The sequence below is a fragment of the Thunnus albacares genome, chromosome 15 (assembly GCF_914725855.1).
Source record: "Thunnus albacares chromosome 15, fThuAlb1.1, whole genome shotgun sequence".
In the NCBI taxonomy this organism is placed as follows: domain Eukaryota; kingdom Metazoa; phylum Chordata; class Actinopteri; order Scombriformes; family Scombridae; genus Thunnus; species Thunnus albacares.
Window position 1 is genome coordinate 20,200,580 of NC_058120.1, and position 18,260 is coordinate 20,218,839.

The 18,260-nt window shown below is 38.7% G+C and overlaps 1 protein-coding gene across 1 annotated transcript; it reads right to left on the reverse strand.

Moving 5' to 3' along the window:
- Positions 1-2,909: 2,909 nt before the first annotated feature.
- On the reverse strand, positions 2,910-8,597 carry nceh1a (neutral cholesterol ester hydrolase 1a). The gene is made up of 5 exons (XM_044375973.1): positions 8,364-8,597; positions 5,640-5,895; positions 5,273-5,342; positions 4,992-5,163; positions 2,910-4,886 (listed from the first exon to the last, which is right to left on the reverse strand). Exons 1-5 carry the CDS (start codon positions 8,502-8,504, stop codon positions 4,266-4,268), a joined length of 1,260 nt encoding a protein of 419 aa, XP_044231908.1. The 5' UTR covers positions 8,505-8,597; the 3' UTR covers positions 2,910-4,265.
- Between the last annotated feature and the right edge of the window lie 9,663 nt (positions 8,598-18,260).

Genomic DNA, 18,260 nt, shown 5'->3' on the forward strand with positions numbered 1-18,260 from the left:
GGCTCCTGAAGCTACATGGCTCTCCTAACAATCAGGACCTGCATGTATACCACATTCACACCGGCGCACATGTAGCGATGATGTTCACACAGTTATGCACATGCACCATAAATTTCATAGTACGGAAGTAGAGCCAAATAAATCTGAAAATGTCATTGGAAGTGTAAATGTGTACAATAGCTAAGGAAGATATGTATTTAATTTGTTTCCTTCACTGATTAAAATCCAAACATGCGGAAGACAAAGTGATAAGTTGTTCCTGTGCTCCTTTAAGTGATTTAATTCCCAGGCTTGTCAGAGAGAAGGAGGGGAGAAGGTGAGTGATATCTGAAGACTGTCTGGCCTCGGGCAGGGAAGATAACACCCTGAGAGACATGCCTGTCTACAGTCCCATGGCAAACAGAGAGAGAGTGTTTGTGGAATTGTGTGTGTGTGTGTGTGTGTGTAAATGCAGTGACAACTAACTAAAGAATGTTTTAACATTTTCTTCTACCTTTTTCCACTCATGCCGGTGACCTTTGACCTCTGTTGGACACGTCCACATGCAGCAGACTTGCTTTAATCCTCCGCTGTTTCAAAGCTTGAAGGAACAGACAATTTAGGAAATAAACTTTTAAGCTTTGTTGCTTAAAGTCAAGTCAAGTAATTTTTTATTTCTATAGCCCAACATTACAAATCACAAATTTGCTTCTGGGGGCTTTCCAGTCTGTATAGCAGTGTAATATCCTCTATCCTTCTGCTGTTTTCTGTGGGTTTCCACACAAAATTTCATTGTATTGCATAATATGCCAGTAAAATGTCTCATGTCCTTAGACCCTAAATTCAGAGGAAAGCTTTAATGAAGAAATTGTGAGAAAGAAACCACAGGAAAAGCAGCAGAGGTGGAGTCCCTCCTCCAGGACTGACAGATGTGCAATAGATGTGTGTACAGAATAGACCAGGTAGCAAAATTACAGAAATACAGCATAGACAAACAGGATGACAAAAGTTATACATAGATTGATCACATATATGAAGAATCTGGGACTACCGCCTGCAGCGGTGCACCTGGGAACAGGGGGAAACCCCTAGCTTGCCAAAGAGTAAAAACTACAAGTTGTGGTGTTATGGTGGATTATATATTGGACTATTTGTTAGGTGGGAGTAGTGATTTCCTGAAGTCTCTGTTGGTTGCTTGACAACCTCACTGTGACAAGACCCCAGGAAGTCACTGCTCCCAGCAAGGAAAATAGTTCCACGAATAATTAATTAGTTAACTTTAGAGGTGCTCTTAACTGTTTCCCACTTGCCTCCAGTCTTTATGCTAAGCTAAGCTAACTGGCTTCTAGATATGGAAGTGCTATTAATCTTCTCAGCTAACTCTCATCAAGAAATCCAATAAGCATATTTCCCCAACATCCCTTTAAATCCCTCGGCTAACACCGAAATCATTGAAAACGTATGTCTCTCCGTAAGGAACGCTGTGAAACTATTAGACACAGTGACTCAGAACAAAGTATTTTCCAAACCCCAAATCTGAAATCAGTTACAAAAACAATTGGAAACAGGAAAGCATTAAGAGAGCTGCTGCCTCTCTGGAAATGAAAGCCGTTTTCCCCCGAAGCACAGAGCTTGAATGATACCCAGAAGACATGTAATGGATTTAAAGGACAGATCACGCTCCATGCACCCCCTCCTCTCTCCTCTTCCACTCTCCCTTCTTCTCTGTCTCCTCCACTCCCTCTTCTCCCTCCCCTGAGGCTTCTCCTCCCAACGTTCCTCCTGGTAAAGTCATGGAATCTCCCTAAATTCCCGTCTGAGCACTACAGCTGTTCATTGTCTTACTTATAAAACAAAGACTGGTGCTACGGCAGCACAATTCATGCAGACAGTTGCCAATGACTTAAGTGTGTCAGTGGAAGGGTGTTTTCCCTGATCGGAAACTACTGTATCTGAATGTGGGAGCGCTGAAACAGGATGATGCAATAAACACAGGTTAGCATTTATCTGACAAATCCATATCAATTCTATCATCTGTTATTTTGGCCTTGTTTCTATTTTGAGCTCATTTTAATTCTACTTTAAGTTGAAAATTAGGGTTAGACTACAAATAGAGTCAGGATTAAGGTTAAGCATGCAGTTTTGGGGGTTAGACTTGAGTTTAAAGTCAGGTTTAGGTATTAGGAAAGAACACATGGTCTTTACAAATATTGCATTACATGATGTATAAGTGTGTGTGTTAGATTTAGACCGTAGAAGTTTTGTGCTTGTCTCAAACCACTAGAGGGGAGTGTTGCATTGATAATTAGTGCAACAGGAGTTTCTTGACCCAGATATGCATTCCCTCTCTCTGGTGCAAAACAAAAACATTTAAAATGATTGAAATCTGTTGCATATGAGAGCCTTCATTCATGCCTTTCAGGTACATTCAAATATCTGTTTTATTAGAGAATGAAAAGCGTTTTTTTCTCCTTATTGATGAATGTATCTGTGCTGTGATAAGTGTGATTAGGAATATTTGACATACAATATGAAATGAGTGTCACTTCAGTCACACAACTTCTAGTTAAAGGTACAACTTTCACACCTTTATTACGAAGGTTGTTACAAGGCATTCTGGGAAACAGGAACTTCACTAATGAGACAGATTGATGCTGAAAACTACAACAAACAAAAAACACCTGAGGACAAAATAAGATATAGCACTTGTCAAAGACCATAGATCACATATTTGTATATATTTTAATTCATCTCTCTCTTATCTTTCTCTTCTCTTGCCTTTTCTTTAAAATAATAATCCTGTGTTGCTGTGCATGTGACAATAAAAGCTCTTGAATCTCTTGAATAGGCTGATGATGTACAACACTAAAAGTCTCTGTGGGTGGACCACCTTTGTGTTAAGCAACTTATAAAAAACAAATTGCACTTTATGAGTTTGACATCATGTTTTTTATTGACATCCATTCGTTCCTTCATAAATCACAACATCGGGCAGAACAGAGACTCACAAGAAATTTGTATCCCGTGTGAAATGTTCAAAAGAACTAAAGGTGAAATTATTTGTACCTCTGCAGATGATTAATTATACTTTCTGTATCTGAGAAAACCAGATGGACATAATCAGATATATTAGAAGTACCAACAATGTATATAATAAATGTTATGAACCTTAAGGGAATAATGCTTCTTATTACTGATTGTCAGATGCCAGAGTCATTTGTGAGGGAAGACATGTTTCATGTTTTTTTAAATACAGGGAGCACAAGATGGGTTGTTGAATGAACACAAAAACAGTTGAATACTGTCCACAAGAAAAGGAATCAATTTGTTTGTACTTTAACAAAGCAGTGTGCCATGATTTCTTTTGGAAATTTATTCTTTTTTTGGTTAGAGTATTTATAATATTTATTCTGCATGTCCAACAGGAGCATCAGCTTTGTGTTACTGTCAGATTCAAGAAGTGCTTCCTCCGTTGTTTTTTAAACAAAAATTGAGTTTTGATTGCTTGTTCCGTGCTCCTGTGTTTAACTCTCTGGCATCCATGACGAACACACACGCACACATCCAGCCTGAGTACACAACAGAAAAATATAGCACGAACACTCTTCTTCCTTTCAATAACACTGAATACTGTACACTCTTAAAACTGCTAGATTGCATCACAACTTATTTTAACTTAATTTACTTAACTTAAGTTTTAGTTAAATAAATTAAGCACTTCAACAATGGTAAGGCATTGTTTATTTGTGGAATATTATAGAAAAACATGACTAGTTGGGTCTATAAATCACTGTGCTGCAAACTGTTTAATGAGTTCATGAGTTTATAACTTATAATACTTTTATTCTAAAAGTTACGTATAAAACCAATTACAATCCTCGTGACATACAGTATACTACTCGTGTGTTTGTGGTGCGGGGAGGAATCGGTGGATTTGGTGCCTCCTGAAGCTGCTTGTATTAAACTTGCATCAAGTATTTTTGTTAGCAGATCACAGTGTTAGCTATGTTAACATACGGTATTTGCCCTTCTCCACTGCCAGCAGAAAGATAACTGCTAGCAGAACTAAAAGATTCTTCTAATAATCATGTAAACTTGAAACGTACCCATGTGGACTTTGTTTATCTACAGAAACATGAGGGCCCTGAGCTTAGATCTTACATGTTTATATAAAGAGCAGATGTACAAGCCCTTAGCGAGTCTATGATTCACAAAGCAAGAGATAGTGCATCAGTGGCACACATGCGTGCACCCATTAAGACACTTACACAAACACATACACACTTCTATAAGTTGTTCTGCAGCCAGTTGAGGTAACCCCTGAGCGCCCTCTTCCCCACATCAAATTCCAGCGGCCACTGTATAAAGCTGAAACATCCGTGGAACCCGTCCTCGTAGTGGTCGCTGGTAACCGTCACTCCTGCATCCTGTAAGCGCCGTGCGTACATCAGGCCATCATCCCTCAACACGTCGTACTCGCATGTCAGGATGTACGCTCGCGGGCCTTTAGCCAAAACCTCCGGCCCCGCCAGCAGTGGTGCCGCCCGTACATCCAGCAACCCCGGGACCTCCTTCACAACCCCCTGTGACTCCTTTTCCACGACGAGAGGCTTGTAGTTCTTCTTGTATTTCGGGGCCAGGAGGACAGACCAATCTAGCCGTGCCCTAAGCTCTGGGGTGATGATTGAATGGTGTAAAGAGCTGTGGTTGTTCACCAGCAACTGGGACTGCAGGGAAAGGTCAGCATTGAGGTACTGCAGCCAGAACCGGACCATGAGGGGTCGGTAGAGGATGGGCATGTTTTGGTTCTGAATATAAGAAGGTGTGTTGAAGTCCAGAGCCTGGAGCACTGGATAGATCAAAGCCTGGACACTGAATTTCACGCTCATACTGTCATCAATGGAAACCTGGGAAAATAAAGACACACATGAAGCCTTGTATCTTCATGTCTTGCTTTGCAGTATATTTACTATATTTACATTGTTACACACATCCCTAGCTTATGTGTTTACCTCCTGAGCAACTGCTGCAGCCAGGTTTCCCCCTGCACTGTCCCCAGACACGGCCACACGCTCAGGGTCGATGGTATATCTGGCCAGAACCTCTGGAGATAAGAAATGCTTGGCAGCCGCGAGGCAGTCTAAATACGGCACCGGAAAGTGCACCTCAGGATACAGACGGTACCTACACAGACAGGTTGCAACTGATGTTTAGAAATCTTCACAGTGTGTGACATAATTTCTTGTTTACTTGTGAAACAGAGAATGAGTGTTGCAAGATTAGACACACTTACTCAACAGAGACCACAACGGTGTTGAGCTCGTCAGATACCATCCGGTTGATGGCATCATATGACCCCTTCTCTGAGGAGTTTGAAAAAGTTAAATGAGCAAAAAATCTACAGATTTTGGAAGACTTAATATCTTAATGTTCTGTTGTTGTATTTTTAAGAGACAAAAGCTCACAAATTAGCCTTTTTCCGACTGAATACAAGGATTAGGGTAAAAATAACAACGGAACTGATGAGAAATGATAGTAATATTGTGCAACTGACACTGTGTGTGTGAAAAAAAGATGTTTATGGTTTCAAACCATTTACTTCACATTTTTTCCTGACTTTCAGTGTATCTTCTTAAATCTGCAGTAACACCTGTACTCACTGGCACTGCCGAGAGCCCAGCCCCCTCCGTGGAAAAACATCAACCCTCTCCTCAGGTGGCCCTCCCCTCCAGCCGGGGGCTCGTAAACACGCACTGGGATGCCAGCGAAATCGATGTCGCTGACTTTCACTCCGGGCATAACCCCTCCGCCGGACTCAGAGCCGAGAAACCTCTTCATGACACCCTCGAAGCCCTCTGTGGATTGTCTGATTGACGTGATGTAATGGTCAAAGCCCAGCCAATGCTTTAGAGAGGCCTGAGGACAATAAGACACAAGACTTTTTAAAGCAAAGAGTGAAAGAGAGAATGCATTTATCTAATGGCAGTGACTTGAGACACAGAAATACTGTCTCACCCAGTCACCTCTGTCCTCCTGCACTGTATCTTACTGATGTGTCTGAGTGTGTCTGCCCTTCTCCCCAGAAACATCTTAGAGTGTCCCAACACTAAGGTTCAGCCAAGGCCGGAGGATGCAGCTGGCACAGCAGGGCTGAAAAACCAGCCAACTACTAAACCGAGAAATGATGGCCTTCAGAAAGATTTTTAAAAAGGTTTTATTATCATTTCATTAAGTTAATTGTACCACTGCGGCAAGATTATATGAGTTCTGAATTCCACTTAGGGATGTACCGATCCAACTTTTTCTCTCCTGATACCAATTCTCAACCTCAACTCAGGGTATCTGCTCGACTGAGTACCGATCTTCTACCTATGCTGTCTTTTGGTGAATGAAAAATAATTTTACACTCTGGTGGAGAATAAAGTTGTATTCCATTATCAAAAATATATTTTACACTAGTAGGATTTTAAAAGTACTTCATCATATGTAAACACATTCTTGTGCGTAATGTCAGCAGCAAAAAAAGCAATTTATCTCAGTGTAGTTTAAAAACATTTCAGCATCTTCCCCTACATCACGCTAAAACTAGACACTGCGAACAGTTTGAAATGTTGGAAGACAACGCAATTAAGTCAAATATTTAAAGAAAGGTGGCAGACTGAATGATCTGCTTTATAAACAAGTGAAATGATCTCCTCTCAGTGGATTTTTCCACTTGCTTTTGTGAAAGTAAGATACAGTGAAAAATTAAATGATGTGTATCAACAATGTTATCTTAAGTAACACATAAATCAGAAACCTCCCACAGCCAGTGTGACAATAAGGCAAGGCAAGGCAAGTTTATTTACACAGCACCATTCAGACACAAGGCAATTCAAAGTGCGTTCAAAGGGCATAGAAATACACTGGAAATAAGACATTAACAAAACATTAAGGTTGAATTTAAAAGACATTAAAACAAGAAGACAAAAAGATGTTAAAATTGCATGTAAAAGACAATAAATAATTAAAGATTACAAAGAAGTTTAATTTATTGGAAAGCTGCAGTAAACAATAATGTTTTAAACCCTGATTTAAATGAGTTGACAGTTTCAGCAGACTTCGGGTATTCAGGAAGCTTGTTGCACAAGTGGGGAGCATTAAAGCTGCTTCACCTTGTGTGGTTTTGATCCTGGGAACACTGAGTAGAGCTGTCCTAGATGACCCGAGGGGTCTGGATGCTTTTTAACATACAAGTAAATCAGAAATGTATTTGGGCCCGAGACCATTTAGTGCTTCACAGACTAGTAATAAGATTTTAAAATCTATCCTTTGACACACAGGAAGCCAGTGCGGTGATTAAAGGACCGGTGTAATGTGCTCTATTCTCTTCGTGTTATTGAGGTCTCTGGCAGCAGCGTTCTGGATTAGCTGCAGCTGTCTGATTGATTTTTTGCTAAGACCTGTGAAGACACCATTAGTATTTGCTAATACCTATTTGCAAAGACCTAAGATTTTTTTTTGCTAAGACCTGTGAAGACACCATTACCACAGCTACCACCATTACCCCATTTATAAGTAACCCATACCATGGCTGTTGGCCTACAGTGCCACTTTCAAAATGTAGAACGAAGGTGAAGGTGAACAGTTCATTGTCCTCACACAGGCCCAGAATAAAAAGCTCTCCCCGACGGCTACATTGCACCAGTTTAGTACCGAGACACACAGCCTGACAGTTTCAAAATCAGACTGTTGAATGACTCTTTCACAACGTTTACACATTTCACCCTGCCATCACTAATGAGCCCTAATCAAGTATGAAAAGATACCCTTTTATCTGGTAAAGAGAAGTACTGTGAACTACACATCATTTAAATCCATAACTGTACATGATGTTCAATCATTTCAGGACATGATGTGCTTTAGAGTTTTGATTTTACAACTCAGCATTTCATATAATCTGATCTAAAATTACTACTGAGCCTCATCAATAAAGACACTAGTATATTAAAATGTGGCTTTTCTGGGTTTACATAATTCAACACATGGCTTTTGTATGTAGGGTCAAAGTACATATTTGCACTGGGTATGTTATTGTGTTGAAGGCTCAGAGGTGTGTCTTTTATCAATGCCACTATCAGTTTTTCTTAACTGTGCAGATATGCAAACATGCAGTGTGTGCAAAAAACAACAACAAAAAAACAAAAAACTATTGTAATTGAGAGAGCATAACTGCTAATAATCATATTTGACGTTATTTAAGGAATAAATAATGAACACAGAGATGCTTAAAAAAGATTTTATGTAGCATAGATCCACATAGCTGCAGCTGCACACCTGCTGCAGGCATCCCACGCACATCTGCTTATGTTTTAGATATAACGCACTAAAAAACCAGCTCTTACCAGGTGCATCGCTGCTCGGAATCCACCATCCAGCAGCATCAACTTCCAAGGCTCCTGGATGGCATCAGGCAGCGGGATGTAAACGTAATAGGCAACCGCCACCGTTAGTGACACTGTAACAACAACCGGTAGCAGCCTCATCTTGTCTCTGACAGCTCCAGTGTCTCTGACTGATCAGCTGACACAAAGATGACCGAGTAGCTGATACTGTCTGATTTGTCACTGAGTGGCACTGGGAGGGCCAATCAGGCTCCAGAGTTAGCACCCAAGACAATTACTTTATAGGACCGATAAGAATTAAAAACTTCCGTTGAAAATCTTCAAAATAAACCCTTTATTATGGACCTGTGATGTGGAAAGGTTGTTTGATTAATTGATTGTTTGTTTGACCCTCATCCCTCCAACGTATTTAACACACAACCCCAAGAATAAACTACTTTAAGAAACAACCATCATAACAAAATGTTACTTATTTCTTCTCAAAATATTATTAATTAGTAACATCTGGGGGGAAAAACAGATTATTATTATTATTATTTTAGGAAAGTTACAGTTAATTTCCATATTGTGACCATATTGTGACAAAAATATAGACTTTTATTTAACACAAATTGCAGTTTTTTCCAAGTACAATATTTCCACAAAGCCTTCAAAATGTCTGACAGAGTGCCCCTGGGACCCCAATACATTGGTATTTTTAAAAAGCACTAATTGAAACAGAAACAGAAAACAATGATATGAAGTCATTAGGAACAAATTGATTGACAAAGTCATAAAAAATTGGAATGATTGAATCAAGCACCTGAGATATGACAAAGAGTATAATACCTCTGGGGTCTGCAGGTCGTTGGTAGGATTGAGGTTAATTAATTGTTCGATTCGTTAGGACCAAAGCTTTGGATATTTTGGACCAAATGAATTCAGGTTAGTTTTAAGAAGAAAAAAAACATGTTTACTCATGATGTCTTTTTACTTTTTACTGTTATGGACTTTATAACTTTGTTTGGAAAAGTGCCACATGAAGAAAGGTATTATCATTATTATTATTTGCAGTCAGTAAGTAGGTTAGTTGCCACTTTTAATTTTGAAATTAGTCATGAAATATTAAATATGGCAACACGTTTACTCATTAAAAACACTCTTTTATAACTATGTAAATTGCTGTTGGTAGGCTGCTATCTTTTTTTAAAGATTTGTTGTATTTTAAAGCTTGAGTTTCACCTTCCTCTTGTTCATCCCAACATTTTATTTTTATTTCTTTACAAACACTCACTTTTGTTTTGAAGGCAAGGTTCCTGGTGGGATGTAGGAAGTGAACAACAAATGGACATCTGGGAAATTGAGTTTTTGGTGAAAGCTGTAGATTGGTATGAAGTTGTACTACATATATGTGACCATGGAGAGGCGCAGTAGAGCTGCAGACTGCAGACAGACCTCCGCATATGAAATCTTTGTTTTATACATGTATTATTGTCAGTGGTGGAAGAAGTACTCAGATCCTTTACTGAAGTAAAAGTACCTTTACAGCAATGTAAAAATACTTCATAATAAGTAAAAGTCAAGCATGGTAAATCCTACTTAAGTAAAAATACATAAGTGTTAGCAGCTTGATATATTATTATATATGATGTCATTAGATTATTAATACTGAAGCATCAGTGTGTAAGCAGCATGTTACTGTTGTAGCTGCTGGAGGTGGAGCTAGTTTGAACTACTTAATATACAGTTAGTTAGTTTAGTCCAGTGGTTCCCAACCTAGGGGTTGGGCTCTTCCAAAGGGTCATCAGATAAATCTGAGGGGTTGTGAGATGATTAATGGGAGAGGAAAGAAGAAAAAACAAAGCTGTGATACACAAATCTGTTTTCAGTTTTAGGACTTTTTCTCTAATCTTTGATTTTTGGTGAAATGTCAGATCATTTGAACATTTATTTAAATGAAACCATGTGAGAAGTTTAGAGGGAAAAATCACTATTTGGTGGAGCTGTTAACAACTCATAGACATCTGAAGTGTGACCCCGACTACACGCTGCTCTTAAGATATCAAAAGCCAAAAAGGTTGGAAACCACTGGTTGAATCTTTAACAATGTGTTGTATGTTAAACGTTTGTTATATTATCTATTGTGTCAAATCTTCATCTGAAGAGTAACTAAAGCTGTCAAATAAATATAGTGGAGTAAAAAGTAAAATATTTCCCTCTGAAATGTAGTGGAGTGGAAGTATAAAGTAGCATCAAATGGAAATACAAGTAAGTACTTAAGTACAGTACTGGAGTAAATATACTTATTTATCACTTATTTATTACTTATTTTATTCATGTACTGTTTTAAATTACTATTTAGTGTCATTCAAATTCCTTTTATTATTACTTTGTCCTTCATGAAGATGTGTACACCTACATCGATTTATCTTGTGTGATGTAATATTAGTTTGTGGGAAAAGCGCAGGTGTAAGTATGAAAATTAATGACGGTTGAAATTCATTCAGCTGCTCAGACTGGAGGCATTTTTAATAACAACTGTGCTTTTCCTGCTATGACAAGTTGTCATGTCTACTGTGAAAAAGGGCCCATTTAGAGCTCCTCAACTATTATCAAATGTAATTAAACTAAGATTACAGCTCCACCCGGAGCTTGTTGTACATCTTCCCATGATGAGAGTAGAGTCTGGTGAAGGAAACAAAGGAAATGATGTCAGCCTCTAAAAGCTTAACTTCTTGAAGTGCACAGCAGAGAATAGTTTTAATATTACAGGAAGAAAAAAGTCAGTCTGGTGAAAATAGGTTAGTGGTAACTTTTTAATTAGGAAACTTGTGATGTGTCAGTAGGAAAAATAAAATGAGAATTCTACTTCTTCTGTAAGAGCAGCTTCTGAACAAGGCAATTGTCATAACTGTTAGTTTCCTATTAATGCAACAATGCAATAAGACAATGATGATATGCTCCTAATAATGTAATAATCCACCTAACATGCATGCCAGAAATGATTAAATCTTTACAAACACAGCATGTTAGCTAATAACTTAACCCATACGTACTGTTCAGGTCAGAGCAGTAAAAGCTCCCTGAACATCGTTCTTTCAACCCAAAATGTCGTGACTTTTTCGTAAAGTGACCCAGAATATACAAAAATGGAAATATTTTAACTTATTTTTGTGCAGCTGATACACCTTTTTATACTTTGATGGTGTTCTTGGTTAAATTTGACTCGTATTTATTCAAAAATAAAAAAAAAATCACCATTTTCACATTCAATAACATTCATTGAAATCATCATGGCTGTTTTAGGTAACATTGAACCATAATATAGTGTGACTGTGAATGTTTTTTTCTCCATAAACAAATAGAATAAAACCTAAAGAATACACCCACTCTGCTCCCTGAGAGCTTCATTAAGGATTAAACCATTTATTAATGACTGATGAGGTATTTATGAATGAAGAATAGATTTGTGGTTCAAAAGTATTGTATAGAGACTATTCAGGGGATAGAATATGAACAGTATGTAAAGGTGAATGTAAATGGGTGATAAAAGTGTGTCTTTTCACTATTAATAACTTATCAATTCAGTTGTTAAAACTGAATAGTAAAAAAAAAAAATCCATCATTTCTGTTAATGCTGTAAAGGCCAATTACAACAATGCAATATAACCAAGTATTTAACACCTTTAGCTGCATTTGTTTCAAAGCTTTGATCAAGATGGAAAACAGATCAGGAGAGAAGTCATGGCCCTGTACATTCTGGTAAAGTCAGAAGTGTTTTTTTTTCAGTCAGTATTGATGCCTTTTCATGTGCAGACATCAACACTGGACTAAAGTCTCACTGGAATGCATTAGTGGTGCAAGTTTCTGGCAAGAGATCAGACTCATCACTGTTCACAGGTTATTGATTCCTCCACTTTCTTTACTTTCTTGTCTTGCCATCGGTTTCTAGATAAAAGATAAGTCTTTTCTTTTGAGGTTCAAGCATCCAGAAAAATTGTCAGTGTTCGATATGATCTGGCTTGATGACTGATTCTCATGTTTGGTCTAAATCTGTGTCACAGTCAAAGATAGACACGAAGAACCACAAGACAGTCAACAGTGCCATGACCGACAGTGTAGACAGCAGGGTAGAGAATCTCAGTGTCACCGTCTCGCTGTCCCCATGCTATTTATCGCCTGGTTTCTTCCCATGGTTTGATTTTTAAATGGCCACTGTCTGTCCCTGGTGGCCCTGTGTAAGAATGTAAACAAACATCAGAGCTGATGAGGATCTGACCCCTGCACTGGACTGCACTGGTTTTCCAAAACACAGCAGCTAGCCCACCAGACCATGTCAGATTATAGCTTCTTAGCCAGGAGAAGACATGGTAAGGTGGATGCAGAAGGTCTTAGTGATGTCTTTTGAAAATAAGATAAGTAATATTTAATTCAAAAACTTGCCAAGAAATAAAGAATAGAAAAGGTGACTGAAAATTTTACTGTATGTTGTTTCTGTGGTTGATGGTGACATCACATATAAACTCCAGATGGATGTCGAGGCTTAAAACATTCATTTTGTCTGCTGCGTTTGATCTCTTTCTGGCATTTTCCTTCTACATTCTTGTCTCATAATCCTCAGCAGAGCTTAACCCTGATGTTTGAACGCTGGTCCTCTTAAACGGCTCAAAAACATACTTTTATTACCTTGATACTTCATGTCCTTTTCTGATTTTAAGAGGATTTCTTATAAACATGGTTTTGAACTTGTAATGTTTGAGGTCTGCTACAAAAAACGATATATTACTTCAGTTATGGCTGTAAAACATTGTAAAGTACAAAAGAGAATACAACCATATGCTTTATATGTGTGATTGGTCCAGATGTGTTTTTATGCAGTACTACCCCCATATAAATTCATAAGAGGTCTACTTGACCCCAAACATGAGTAATGTCACTATTTAGGATAACCTACTGCACATTCCTTTGTCTGTGAATGACTTCTTGGCAAACAAAATCAATATATATTTGTTCATCCATACACTATACAATACGAAATATTTCCTCATTTGTTGTAATAATTTTTGTTACCTTCGTCAAATTTGCAAGTGCAGTTGTTGCAAAAGGAAGGGTTAACACCTTTTGGGTTTTAATTAAGTCAGAAGACAAGACTTTGCAATTATTATCATTAATTAATATTTCTACAGCAGCGGGGTCTGTGGGAGACCAAACCACTGAGGAATTAAAGCCAATATGTCCAGAACACCAGGGTTAAATGTATTCACAGTGGCTTTAGCATATTTAGCATATATAATGTAACACTGAATAAAAATAACCACCCTTTTTGGTTTGATTTATGACCCAACAGAAATGTAAAGATGTTAATGTTACTGGGTCAAAATAACCCTTCATTACTATGGACGAATAACCCAACAGTAATGTATAAACCACCATTAACACTGGGTCAATAAAACACTCCTCTGGTGGGCTAATTGATGACCCGATTTAAAGATATATAATAATATAGCACTGGGTGAAAGTATCTCTTTTAGTTTGATTTATGACCCAACAGAAATGTAAAGATGATAATGTTACTGGGTCAAAATAATCCTAATATTAGCTTACAGTAATGTAATGTATAAACTACTACTAACATTTAGGTGTGACTGGTGACCCAGTGGGTCTGGTTACTGGGTCGGTGCCATATTGACTCAGTACTGGGTACCCAAATTAATCCAAAGATTTTGTATCTTTACCGCGGTGTTCCTTACAGTGTAACCATATAAAAATGGATGAAAATGTATAGATGATGTGATTTAAGTACTGTGTATTTAGCCATATTTTGGTGAAACAATGACTGTTTAAGACTGTCAGTATGAACAGCAGATAGTTGGATAATGCTGCAGAAGTGGTTTGAGAAGTTTTAATACATTTCCTACTGTGAAAACTCGTCACCATTGCAACCAACACACTTCAGTCTGACCACAGCTGCTGTTTCTCATGACTCATGTAACTACAACCCCCTTTTTTCAGTCATCTTGAAATCCTAAATCCAACAGGGGGTAAGTGTTTCACACTCAAAAGATCACTTTAAGCGAGACACCAGTCAGATGCCATACTCGCTCACTTCCCAAAAATCCCTCCAAATGACAGCGTCAGCAGAATGCTCGACACGTAAACGTTAATGTGATATATGTCATCTGCGTACGTGTGTGTGTGGTGAGTATACATTAAAATCCCCTCTTTCTGTGCCCCCCCCACCGCCTCCCTTCCTCCTGTATGTTGGTCTGGCGTCTCCCTCCAGTCTGTGGTATGGAGGGCAGAGAGAGGCCCTCTCTTGTGTTGCTGACTGGAATTACACTTATGGCCATTTAACATGACTAAATGCATGAGGCAGAAATGGAGGTTTTCAATTTCAGGCAGTCCTGTCTCGGTGTTTAGTTCTGATTTTCAAGGTCCTGCACTTTAAACTGATTAAACACTTTAAACGGATGAGGCTGAAAATATACAGAAGATGTTCTGCATCAACCTGTTGAAATAACAAATGAGAAATTAAAAAATATGAGCTATGTGGCACTGATGATCTATTTTTGTCATTTGGGTCAGTCACAAGCACAGTTAGCTCCATTAATCTGAACAGAGACTAAATCTCTTCTGCAAAGACAATTTACATTATCTTGATGTAGCTAATGTGCATGTAAAATCAGGAATGTTTGTTCCTGAATATGTCTGAGAGGGAGAGACACTGATGGGGGTCTGGATGACTATGCCGGCTGAGGGATGAATGCATGCCAGCACATATTGGCTTAGGCCCGTGTCTCTGTTAGTGTACATCAGAGATTCACAGAGGAAAGATAAGAATGCACCTCAACATTATCCCAACTGGGTCCAGGTAAAATGTCTTAAGTTCAGTTTTATATACAAGTATTTTCATTCTATAAACGTCCAGCAGACCCACACGTCTGTTTTCATTTATTCTGTCCAATTAGACATCTTTTCATATTGAATTTGGAGCTATATATGAGCTAATAGGCCTTTTTTTTGACAGAAGACATTTTGACATGTCACAGCAGGAAAAGTACAGGTGTAAATGATTAAATTGATGATGGCTGAATTCCATTTAGCTGTCTCCGTTGGGAATGCTGGCTCATTGTCACACTGTCATGGCTTACTGGGACACTTGAATAGAACAGTCAACGTTATTAGTAACACCTGTGCTTTCCCCTCTATTACAAGTCAAAATGTATGCTGTGAAAAAGGGTCTATTGGACAATTTCCAGGCAGGATTCCTTGTACTTTGATGGTACTGCAAGTTCTGAATTTAGGTATCCTGCCACCAGTGTTGGGAGGGGGGGGGGGGGGGTGATTTTGGGAGGAGTCTACAACTGGGAAGATTTCTGATTCTCAAATAACATGAAGCAGCACTGGTGATGACAACTGCCAATGGTACAGAACATAATCTATAGCCTTATAATCTGGATTTTGTTTGCATTTTTTTTATATGAATCACTGAAATTGGAGATCCTGACAATGATTCATAGGTTAGGAACCAGGAACATCTCATCCTTCACTATGTTATCATTGTATAACTTGAAGAAAAGTGGTCGAAGGTTAGTAATGCTGCTGCTCTTTTATAGAAAGCAACCCTTGAAAAGGCTCATCCTTCTTGAATGAGGACATAGTTGCAATTTTCTGTGCATTGCAAAGCAGAAATGTCTATTGAGTCATGACAGAGGGCAGAATCTATGTGACAGGAAACACTAAACCAGTTCTTATTTGGTGTTTCAGGTGTGATAAATTAAATAATACATTTCCTCATTTAAATTTCTCTCATCATTCATCGAAACGATTTTAACACATCCCACATAAGTACACATGCATTGTGTGACTAGACATATATACACACACACACACACTTACACACAGTGACAATAATGTATTGTGGTATTCAGGAATGTCATGGACGGCAGGCCAGTTGGTATGCTTAAGCTGCAACACAGACTCTATTTCTGAAATGACAGACAACAACCTGTTGTTATTCTGCCCTCTGCAAGCAAGGTGTCACGTCTGAAAGAACGAGAACAGAAGCAGGCACAGTTTTGTGCTGAATGGCATGCTGTTGGTGGTGCGAGGCGTTCAAGTACACAATGTTCTTAATTGGCTGAAGGCAATGCTCTGCTGTTGAAGAAACAGTCATCATCTTAGCAGGGTGGAATCCTTTCAAATCTAATTCTTCTTCTCTATTGCACTTTTCTTTTTATGGTCTTACACAACACTTGGCTTTATCTTCTGTACTCTAAGATTCCAGCTAAATACAGCGCTATGGTGTGATGTTGTTAATATGTTTCAACATGGTTTAAACACTTGTGAATAGATGGTTTACATAATCGTAATTCGTCCGAAGGCTCAGTGAGGATTTGGTTGCATGCAACATAAAAAAAAGAAAAATGAGAGTGTCTGCGAACTGATATACTGATTGTTCTGTGACGTGTGTATTATTCGTAACACTTTAATTGAACTGGCCCCAAAACTGTTGCAATCAGTCTTTCAACACAAGAGGAGGTTTTGTTCCCCATGCAAGGAAGTGAGGATTTGGAACAGCAGAACCGATAACGATGAAATCAAACATTTCATTGGCTGAATCCACCCTCTGTGCTATTAACAAGTATTAACATGTGTGTAATGTGTTTTTTATTGTGGATGTAGCAAGTGAGAACTGTGATATTTTTTAAGAAGAAGATGCTTAGCTACACCCTGGTGGATAATAACAATCTCTTTGGCAGGACAATTGCAAGGATCGAGAGATTTTATCTGTTTCTTTTCTATTTATATTTGTCACGGAAAACTTTTTCTTATCCAGAACACATGCTGTACATCTTACTCCTGTTTTTACTTTTGTGTCATACTTTGGATATACTTCATAAATCATAAATAAGGAAATAAAGCTGTCTTATTTCAAATTTATTCTGCTGAAATCTATTGTGAGTCACAGGGCACCAGTCAGCTAACAACAATGTGTTAGGGAGATTTTCTGAATCTCATTTACTATATCGAATGCCCACACAAAATAGCCAGTAGCAAAAGCTGGCTCTGAGTAACGGTATCTTCAGGAATTAATTAAAGTTTTGCTTTACTGTAAATGAGTAGATGAGATATAAAACCAACATAGTCTGATATATTCTCTTCAATACTGATCTTTTTACTGCCAGAAAGACATAAGAACAAATTAATTATGTTGTAGAGGTGGGAAAAGGTTTCATACGCTCTTCATCACCAGTTTGACAATTTCCAACTCCTCCCCTCCATTCCCCACCAAATCTTTCCACCACCAACTCAGAGCCAGATCATATCTAGTTACTGTTAGACTCAAGTTTTCCACTGGTCTCCTGGGCATTCTGGACGGGTGGTACAGTCCATTGACTGTAGCCAATATAGCAGACAGCACATCAGTTTCCTCAGTTTGTGGCATCCCACAGTTTGGAAAAAGCAGCAGGCTGGCAGCCAGCCTGGGCAGATAAAGGTCAAAGGTCAAGTGTCAGATAGGGGCTGATGTGCACAGCCGCATGCCTAAACCCTGACCTTTAACCTGGAGGTACATGGGGACAGTGCTGCACTGTTCTACTGAGGAGGAATGCGGCCTTTTTACCACACTTACACACTCACAGCCGACCTCAGCAGTAACTCTTCAATAGAAACAGAGGCACATAAAACAGCCACATTAAAGACAATACAGAACAGAGCACATAAGACAGCAGGGATTAACATAGAAGCTATGATTAAACACGTATTAGAAAACATGCAGATGAACATGCACACACACACACATGACCTCTCACTTCCTCCCCCAGCCAACTCAGCCGACGCCCCATCCCACTCCCATGAGCCTCGCTCCCTCTGGTCTAAATGGGATCCTGATGTGCTGTTAACCAAACCCCCACC

Bases quoted from the DNA above. Each gene is read 5' to 3' on its own strand.
- nceh1a (XM_044375973.1), bottom strand. From the start codon at position 8,504: ATGAGGCTGCTACCGGTTGTTGTTACAGTGTCACTAACGGTGGCGGTT. The intron at 5,164-5,272 runs GTAAGTGTGTCT...CTGTCTGTGTAG, and splicing joins ACCGTTGTGGTCTCTGTTGA to GTACCGTCTGTATCCTGAGG. The intron at 4,887-4,991 runs GTAAACACATAA...TTATTTTCCCAG, and splicing joins CTGCAGCAGTTGCTCAGGAG to GTTTCCATTGATGACAGTAT.